Raw genomic sequence first — 10,606 nt, 5'->3', positions numbered from 1 at the left:
AGGGCCGGGTTGGGCCGGGCTATAACCCAAATACAAGTTTATGGGAAAATGAAATGGAGAATAAAGCGGAAATAAGAGAAAAAACAGGGATAGTGTTATGAGTAGGCAAAAGTGAGAGCGAAAACCTTTGTTAGAGGTCAAAGTGGAATGGAGGAATGTATCACACTACTTATTTTCGTAATTGTATCAAATAATGAATGCAGGTAAGAAGAGGGGAGGGAGACTGGCATTCACTTTCTACTTTTTTGATCTTGTGTGCTGTAATGGTATCCCAAATTCCAATTTGGACCGTATCAGACAATGAATGCATGTATGACATTGGATGAAATTATTTATTTTCAACAAGACTTTGGATGATATCCCAATTTGGAGAAGAAAGAGTCTACGTCTTTTGTTTTTCACTCAAACACAAGTAGATGCAGTGGCCATTTGTAATACCTTGAATATATTTAGAAAACTAATATGGATATTCATTTTATTGTTTATGTGGAGAAAAATCGAAAATAAATCGATTTATGGTTATGAAAGTTGAATGGGGGAAATGTGAAATCCCGCTTCCGAATTTTATTATCATTTATGTCGTATAATTTTTTGTTAAGTGGAAAATTATGAAAATGCCACTAGTTAGTTAAACGAAATTATGCAAAGATGTATTTTATCCTTATATGCTTCGTTGTAATTCTTGACGTATTTGGATAGAGCTCAATCCTATGAGCACATAGGCGACAACCATCTGTGAAATGGAGTTATAACGAAAGAGATTAAATGAACAAAATCAGGGGCAAAATGGTCATTTGACCATAAATCTGGAACGCTTTAGATTTGCTCAGATTTAGTGAAGAGAAGCCACGTGTGTGGCAGTGGAGAGAAAGTCTGACCAAGGGAGGGAAAAGAAAAGTAGGGGAAAGGAGGGAGGGGAGAAGGGATAACTGGCCAACCCGATTTCTCCACTCGACCCGGTTCCTTGATCCGATTCTATCTCCTCTATCTGATGTCCATTCGAGGTGGTTTCGGTGCCTATGGAAAACTCTCAGTGAGCCCAACATTCCTGTGGTGTTAGATTTCTAAATTTCTAAACCAATTTTACAATTCGAAGCCACAAAGTTCCAGTTTATCCGGTGAGTTTCCCCCTTTGCTGGTGATTCCAACAATGATTACTGTCAATCAGCACCACCAATAGACTCCCCTCAACCCAATGAGTAAGGCCTAAGCATTGGTTGAGGCGTCGGAGTTCGTTTTGGCATTGAATCAAGAGCACTTATTTCTAGGGTTCCAATGGATCGAGGTAGTTTTCAGGTATTTCTCGCCCGAATTGGACTTCAGCCCAGGTATGAAAGTTGTGCCTCTTATTGAGCTCTATTTGTCTGTAAAATTTGGTAATTTTTAGAGTTAGGAATTAAATTTCCAGCAGATCGAGGTGATTTCAGACGTCTTCCTCGCTGAATTGGACTTCGGCCCAAGTTGTTTCTCTCATTGATACCTACTTGTCTGTAAAATTTGTAATTTTTAGAGTTGGTCGGAAAATAGGGTTTCCGTTCGTCGGAAACTGCCACATGCTGCGGCGTGTGGCTAGAGGGTTGATGCTATATTTTTAATAATTTAGATATTTTGAATCCATTTTTTATATGCATTTGGTATGATTCAATTGTTTGAACCTATTTTGTGAATGTTAGTCACATGAATGATTTAGAAAATGGATTAAAAATGGATGGTGAACTACTAATGGCTTGATCCCATTCAAGAGTACATAAGCAGTTTAACAACGACGTTAGATGTAGCCACAGATTAAACCAAATAATTGTTAGTGTGGTTAATTAGAATTGTAATTAACCATTATATTTATTTTGACCTACCTTTGTGTTTGGCTTCCGAAAGAAAATTTTGGGTTGTTACACCTTTGTTGAAAAATAGATTAATCACATCTAATCTGAGAGTGCCACGTAATTATGAGCTCAAACGAAATTACCCTTGACAACGTGAGCCGATCATAATCTCGATTCTAAAGTTAAGCAGACCAACCCGTTGAAGAATGGCAAAAACTCTTCACACAACTCTTTCCAGAGAGCAAATGACCTTCAAAAGCAGAGGCTCTACTGAGTCTCAAATGGACAAGGATTGTCTGCCCTCCCATTTCTCGTGCCCTCCTATTTTGTGTGGTCATGGTTAAGTCACATCAACATTTTATATTGTTTTTTTTATAGAGATAATAAGATAAAAATGAATAGTAATATAAAATATTGACGTGGCTTAACCGTGACTAAATAAACAGAAAGGCACGAAAAGTGAGAAAACACACAATCCTTGTCAGTCTCAAATAAGGTCAAGTACCTTCATGCCCGACTCCATGTTTATTAAGTTTAGCTCTTGCATGCCTAAGCCCACGACTAGGTCAACGACCTCCAAAAGACTTATGGACTTCTTTCCCTATAAATAATCAAGGTCCAGAGAAAACTGGTAATCATAAATTTAATTTAGAACTCTCTAGTTTCTCTCAAACACTATCTTACTTGGGCATCAAAGGCACTTCAGCAAACAATATTAAGGGAAAACTCCATTAAATTGAAAGTATTAACCTTTTATTTGAAATGATCTTTCAGATTGTTTACCATTAATTATTTTGATAATTCTAATAGAAATCTCCGTTAAATTGAAAATGTTTTTGTCTAATCAACTCATCTTACACTGGTGATTTCTTCAATTTAACAAAGATTTTTCATAGGAAAAGCAAAATGATTTGACGATGGACAATCTTAAAGGCCACTTCTATCGATTTTAAATCTCAAAAACCAAAATAAAGAGTTATCACAACAATCATTTTGGCTAAAAAACCTTATTTAAGCTTATAGTTCAATTTAGTAGGCGTGAACATTTTCAAATGTTTGTGTGTTATTTTGATGACGTGTGTAATACGGCTACAATGTGTGAACCCAAAAACTCAAAACACAAAGTAGATATATATGTATTATTATATATATATATATATATATATATATATATATATAATGCGAGAGAAATCTAGGGAACAGGACGTAAATTGCATTACAAAAGGCGCTACTTTTTGCACCTCTACAGCGGTTAGCAGCTTTAATTACCCTCCAAAAACTCCAACTCATGAAAAACCCAACGCCTAAAAATCGGACAAAATCTTTGATTAGAGAACTCTTTTCCTTCCTCTTTTGCTATTAAACTCTTTACTACTTCTCCATTCACTTGGCTCTCGTGGATGAGAAATTTTCATTGTGCCGGAAGCATAATCCGATATATCAAATGCCATAATACAATTGATTGGAAGCTTAAAAAAAAATCCCAACCAATTATATTACGATATTTGATATACCAAATCGTGTTCTCGATACATTGAAAAATCTTTCGTTGTTGAGGAGGTTTTCTCTCTTTCTTTTTTTTCACCCCTCCTTTTTACTTTTTACCTCCTTTTCTTTTCTTTTTTCTTTTTTTTTTAACTTCATTTCTCTCCCAATTTGAAGAGGGAAAATTACAAGTGAAACAAAAAATAACCGACTCGAAAGTTACCGACTAGAAAGTAGTTAAGTGAGCAGGGGAGTGTCACACACTCAATCCATCAAATCCACACTGCTTGTATGAAAGAGATTGCTTCCTTGGACTTATGACAATCGCACAGTCCACCGACACCTGCATTTCCCCACCATCACCTCACACTTTTAGCCTTTAGCTCCAACCAAAATAATAGTAAACACAAAAAGGACAAGAAAAGCAAATTCAAAAAGAGAATCATAACAAATAAGTCCCAAGTCCCTCGATGCAATCAATATATTAGATCGCACTGATTTCATCGGACCATGAACGCTCGATCCCATTACATTCACAACTCAATCAACACTTAGATGCGTTAATTTCACCATATGAATACCGCGATCAATAAACAACGATACTCTACGACATCATGTGACATGGGACTTTAGACTAAGTCCAAAGTCCCCCAATGCAACCAATATTGTAGATCGCATTGAGTTCATCGGACAATGATCGCTCGATCACATAAGTTAACAACTCAATCAACACTTAGATGCGTTAAATTCACCATACGAACACCGTGATCAGTAAACAACAACGATACTTAGCGACATCATGTGATATAGGACTTTAGACTAAACATAAATAAATAAAAACGTCGTATGGACTCTCGGGTTGGTCGGAGCATAAGGGCACGTTAAGTTAAGATTTCTTCGTGCCTAAGTAGTACTAGTGATATGTAAAGGCATTTGATTCTCTCTTTGTATACCTAAGACCACGACCAAAAAACAAAAGAGAAGGGAAGAATCTATGAGGAAGGTATCCAACCTGGCATCTAATTTAAAACCCAGAAAAATCAAACTAAAAAGCAATAAAATAGCAAACCAACCACCGAAATTCCTCCAAAAAGTTATTCATTTTTTAATTCAGATAATTCTAGATTTTATATTCCACATCACCTCCCCTAGTCGTCCAAATGCAGCACATACATTTGGGCCCACCCGTATGGCCCACAGAAAGCCCTTCTCACATGGCGGGCCCCGACAGCTTTTTGGTTTTTACTCCCCCGGGATAAGGCAAATTAGTTTAGTCCTACTCAATAATCCACTCACACACATATAAACAGCCATAACATTACGAAAATGATTTTCGTACGCTCGTTTTTACACATAGTATACGTAACTGAATTACCCAAGAGAAATGCTAAACGGACTTTCTTAAAATGAAACTCTTCGTAGACTCTCTGCAAATATTTTTTACATAAAAATTAACGTTAAATTGTGAGACGGCAGATAATTTCATAAAAACTCTCGCTTTAGAGAGTCCACTTCTCATTTCTCAATGAACAAATGGCACAAATATAAAATGGGACACCGACCCAAATATCCAGGAACATGCTCTCACTCAAACCAAAAACCAAATGGCACGCCTAACTCTAAGTTCCAACCACATGGACACATTGGCAACTTTCACTTACTGATACTAACACTAACTAATAGACAATGACATTAAAGATTGAAACACAAAAGTGCATGTGATAATTAGAGATTGATATAAAAGACTAAACGAAAATTGAACTTGAGTGCAAGAAAACAAACACGTGACATGCCAACGACCTTAACTTACATTTATGCACAACGTATGGTTATAGAAGAGAATCGAACCTGGGCGCAGGAAAACAGAGACGTTAACATGACCAACTAACGTATATGCACACAATTTACGGTTAATCAAAAGTGGAAGGCTTGTTGGCATGTAGCCCTCTTACATTATAGAAAGTCGAGCTTTATCGCCATTTCTCTCTAAGCTTACCTTTTCACATATGCTTTTTCTAACAAATCCCCACCACACAATTACTTTACCAATCTAACAAAGAGGAGACGAATTCTGGAAACACCCATATCCGACCAAATTACCAAAACAAGCTCTTTCTTAAAAAAATTGCAAACAAAGTAAAATGTGATTTGGAATTTTGGACCCAACCCAAGAACATCAGAGGCGAAAGTTTAAAATTCAGAGAAATGGAAGGGCATGAATGCAAAAAACGAAAAGAATATCCGCTTCCCAACACACAAAAAAACCTATTTGGGTCTGCCAATCATAATATCATCAATTTATCAGTGACAAATTAAAAAATTGGATGCCTTTGTAAAATAAAAATTTAATAGGACCGGATAGAAAAAGCAGAGTGAGCGTGACAGACAAAAGATAGTGGGTTTTTCTGTGAGTTATGTGATTTTCTTAGTAGCCAAACAAGATTTAAGGGAAGATTGGGAACTGGGTTTTAATCTAGGAGGCAAAATTGCATTTGGGTAACGAGAAAATTTCGAGTTGAGTGAGAAATTACTGACCTGAACGCCTGGGGAATCGAAGTTCAAGACGCGGATCTTGGCGCCAACGTCACCCAGGACCCTGAGCTCGACTCGGTCGTTGAGTGAAGCGTCTCGGACTAAATCAGCGGCGTCGGCTTGGAGCAAATTGACCCGATCGACGGCGATGGTGGCGACGACTTGGCGGACAGTGTGGGCATCCTGGTAGAAGCCGGGGATGGAGGCCTTGCCCAATGGGATCCCGCGGTACATGACAGTGAACCTGGACTCGCCGTACTTGATCCCGACCTTGTTGGGGTTAGCGGCGGAGAAGAGCATGCGAATGTTGAGAGAGAGGGAGGCGGAGGTAGGGTTTTGGTTGGGGTCGGCGGTTGCGGTGGGATTGGGTGAGTTGATGCCCATGTACTGGACGCCCACTTGCTGGAGATCGAACTGCGGCTTCTTCGGCTTGAGGGCGAGGACGATGACGAGGACGACGGCGAGGATGAGGAGGGCTAGGAAGGAGAAGAGTAAGAAGAGGCAGCAGCAGCAGCCCTTGAAGGAAGCAGAGGAGGAGGATGACGACGTCGTGGGGTAGTAGTGGCGGTGGTTGCTGCTGTTGTGGGGGTTTGAAGAGGAGGAGGGCGACGGCGGTTGTCGTGGCGGTGGGGCACCGGGTCTGTGGTCGCCGTTTGCGGTTGCGTTTCCGTTTGGGATTGGGTTCCGGTTCGGGTTTGGGTTGGCTCTTGATGCCATTCTTTCGGCTGCTTACTCACACTCTCTCAACTCTCTCTCTTGTGTGAGAGTGTGTGTGGCCTCTGTTTCTTCTTTCTTCTACAGTGTTTGTTGCTTGATATTGAAGAGAGAGAGAGAGAGAGAGGAGAGAGAGAGGCGCTTTTGGTGACTTTGCTTGAGAGAGAAATCAAAGGGGCACGTAATTGCTTTGATGGTGGGGATTACTGTTGCAGGACGTACTCTGCTTTTTTGTATTTTGTTTGGGTACTATTTCATGAAAAATACTTAGCCTTTATATAATTTTGTTTTTATAATTTGTAAAACTTCGTGTTTTATATTTAAAATAAATTACATTATAAATTATTTCATAAATATTGAGAGAAAAAAAATTAATTAAAACTAAAATTGTTTAGTTATCAAATAGTATATAAACAGATGATTGAGATTTGATATCTTAAAGATATCAATCCTATATAAGTTGTCTTATATTTGAAATAGAATTGATGAAATTCTTAATTAAATATGATTATGATACTCGACTTGGAGGCTAAGAAAGTAAGTTTATGTTTCCTTTATGGATAGAAACCTAGCTTTTAGCTTATATAAACACCGGTCCATATAAGCCCTAAAACACACAACATAATACTTCTCATAGAGTAGTTGTATTCGGCTAGGTGTTTATAGAAGATCTTGGTGTTGTCGTGCCCTGCTTCTTTTCGTGTTCGACTTCCATGGGCGCTATTGGAATCAGGTCAGCCAATCCTTCGTTTGTATTTTAATTGTATAACCTTATAGGGCTAACGTTATCAACCGTATATGTATTAGCTATAATACAGTGACTTTATTTTTAATTTATTTTTGCATAGATAATCTTTACAAAATGATTCATAATATGAACAGTTCTGATTGTAAGCATAAAATTCTGTGACTCGAACACAAAATGTTTGAGTATGAGCTCTTATTCACCCGTAGATAGCCAAGTATTATTTGTATTTTATTTTACTTTATTTCATTTCCATAAAATCACATTTAATTGAAAAAAAATAGAAGCTTATTTCTTCGCTCAATAGATAATCATTGCTTCTTTTCAATGAAAGTTGTACACTTGAGGATTATTTATTGTCCACATAAAAGCATTTACTTTATAAATAAAAATTTAGAATAAATTTTTTTTTTGTAGTTCCTTGTTAACACGACACTTTAAATGTAATATTTGTGATGAAAAAGTTAATTTATTAGGCTAAGAATCGAATCTAACACTTTTCACTTACAAGTTAATTAAACCCTTGTATGAGTCCTATTAGCAATTGAAGTCCAAACCAAAACTCCTATTAGTTTTCCGTTAAACAAACCCACCTGACTATCACGTAAAAAGGTTAAATTCAACATTTCAATTCAGAGTATATCTAATATTTGATTTGGTGATTTATCCCGTGAAAATTTAGTGGACGACCTCTTTTTTCTCCTCCGTCACCTGCCGATGGTTGCTTCCTTCTGTTCTTGAAATATTGAATATTCAAATGGTGAACGTGTTTGTATTAGGAAATGAAGGTGTCGTTTTGTACTCTAATAAAAGGAAGGTGTGCTTCTTAAAAATAAAAAATAAAATAAAAAAATTGTTCCAGCAAGGAAATTTATTTTGATATCAAAAAAGAAAAAAATTCAATTACATTTAGATTAAGGAGATACAATTGCCATGGGGTCCACCGCCAAGTGATGGTGGAGAAGAAATGGGAAGTCCACTAAGTTTCTACGTTGTCCATGATCAAATCAAACGTAAGATGTAATTTAAATTGAAATAACGAATTTGACATGTTAACGTGATAATCAAGAGAGTTAGTTGGATTTGAGCTTCAATTGCTAATAGAACTCGTCACGGAATTTATTTAACAATTTTTCATCATAAGGGTTAAACATTAAAAATGTCTTATCACCACATACACCACTAAAAAAAAAAAAAATTAGCCTGTATTTTGTATTTGTTTGTGTATAAAAATACATGTTGTTCATATTACCTTGCCACAAAAGATTTTTCGATGCCAATAGCATTATACAACTCAGTGTTTATGTTCCTTGTTTAGTGAGTAGCGTGATGAAAAAGATAGATTAGTATGAATCTAAATCTAATTAATATTTTCAAAGGGTGGTACTATCCACAATTTCAATGAATCTAATTCTAATTAATATTAGTAAAATGTAAAAATGGGTATGTGAATAATATCATCAGTTTTCAAATGAGTGGTCCCTAGCAACAAGGATTTAAATTGCTTATATGAATGGAATTGTGTTTTGTTAAGTGATTTGGGTTGTTTCTTACTGAGTGATATAAAGCTTGGCATCATGTCTTGGAAGTTGTCGATGGAACTACGAAAATAACAAATATTTGAGCGTTGCACACGTGTGAATCTTTTACACGGAAATTTTATATGGTTAGAGTTCTGGATCTGCTACTGCTTTTGATGGGAGGTTTCCATTCTTTTGTAAGGTAGCCATAAGCTTCATCAGATGCACCTAAAAAGATCTAAAAATTTTCCTTTTCATGCAGAAATATTCAAGACATTGAAGTGGGATGGATTGTTACATGAATTTGTATGCTTATCCTAAATTACTATTTATTTAAATCATATTTCGTTTATATGACGTGATTATTGATGATTAAATTATTATTAAATGTTGATTAACGTGTTTAATTTTTATTAGTGACACATCGCATGTTTTGCAAATGTGATCTAAAAATGTAGTAATACTATCTCCCCTCCAAATTCTCGTCCCTTCTCGTCCCCTTCCTATTTAAACGGTTATGATTAAGTCACACCACATCTTGTGTTGACTGCTTAATAGAGAGAAAAACAAAGAGAAAAGTGAGAGAAAAAGGAAGGGTAGAAAATTCTTCCCCCTTAAAAATTGGGCTACCTGCATTACTCTAATAATAATGGAGCTCAAAACCTAAAACATGCATCTATATCGATTGAAATATGGCTCATTTGGATGTGTTTTTAAAATGGCTGAAAGTGCTTTTAGAAAAAATGTTTTTGGGTTCCAAAAGCACTTCAAGTGCTTTATGCAAGAAGCACCAGCTATGTGCTTCTTTTGGGAAACACTTTAAGTGTTTTTCTAGGATTTACTTACATTTTTACTAAGGATTGGTTCCAAAAATATTTTCACCAAAAACGTTTTTAATCATTTTAAAAGCACATCCAAACAAGCCCATAATAATCACTTGTCTTCTCACATGAAAATGATAATAATAATGATGATGATAATCACATATCAAACGAATATAGAAAAAATCCGAACTGGATACAATTTATTAAAACATAACCCTGTCCCCACACACATTGTTTTTCAAAACTGTGGTCATTAAAACCGCCATCTTCACCTATAAAATTAAGGAATGTGATATTCACATATCTTTTTTTACTTCTCACACGTTTTTTTAATTTTTGTCTATCGGATCGAATGAATTGAAGAAGATCAAGGAATAGAAATCAACAAAAGGTGTGTAAGAAATAAAAAAAAATGTGTAAATAGCACACCTCTAAATTAAATCAAGACAAAGTTGGTTTCCGCACAATTGCAATCTAGTCATAAATCCTTTTCTAATTCTCATTGGGTATTCAAATTTTCGCTTTTGAAAATGATGGAGAAGATCTGCGGGACATCTGAAGACCAAGATGACAAGGCGGATGATATTTTCGTAAAGCTAAACATGTTACAAAATATCGAATCGATGATTTACCAGAGGAATATATTCACAACATTCCGTATATCCAACTTTTCATATTGATAACTAACATTCGCGATCACTATTCCTTAGTTTCATTTCTTGTCCCATTTTGCAGGTTATCTGTTAGGGCTTGACTGTAACAACCAGCCAATCTCAGAGCATTTGCGATGAGTTGTATCCTGTAAGACCGGCTCTCGCACTGCTCTTGGACCTCAATGAGGCTAAGGGAGCTCCACCTCGATCCAAATCTGGTTAGACGATCAAATACGAGAACCAGGCTATGGGCTATGGGGTTATGTTCTTATTTGCATGGTAGCAATGTGGTGAACTTTATCCTATATGA

The 10,606-nt window shown here is 36.4% G+C and overlaps 1 protein-coding gene across 1 annotated transcript; it reads right to left on the bottom strand.

Annotated features, from left to right (window-relative positions):
* Nucleotides 1–3,016: 3,016 nt before the first annotated feature.
* Nucleotides 3,017–6,557, bottom strand: LOC125476818. The gene is made up of 2 exons (XM_048583376.1): nt 5,844–6,557; nt 3,017–3,651 (listed from the first exon to the last, which is right to left on the bottom strand). The coding sequence occupies exons 1-2, from the start codon at nt 6,555–6,557 to the stop codon at nt 3,565–3,567; spliced, it is 801 nt and encodes a 266-aa protein (XP_048439333.1). The 3' UTR covers nt 3,017–3,564.
* Between the last annotated feature and the right edge of the window lie 4,049 nt (nt 6,558–10,606).

Source organism: the organism of the source record quoted next, unplaced genomic scaffold, assembly GCF_019419815.1.
Source record: "Pyrus x bretschneideri cultivar Hongxiangsu unplaced genomic scaffold, Pyrus_bretschneideri_v1 Contig2, whole genome shotgun sequence".
Lineage (NCBI taxonomy): Eukaryota > Viridiplantae > Streptophyta > Magnoliopsida > Rosales > Rosaceae > Pyrus > Pyrus x bretschneideri.
Note: the sequence above shows the minus strand (reverse complement) of the source record. Positions and strands in the feature narration are given on the sequence as shown.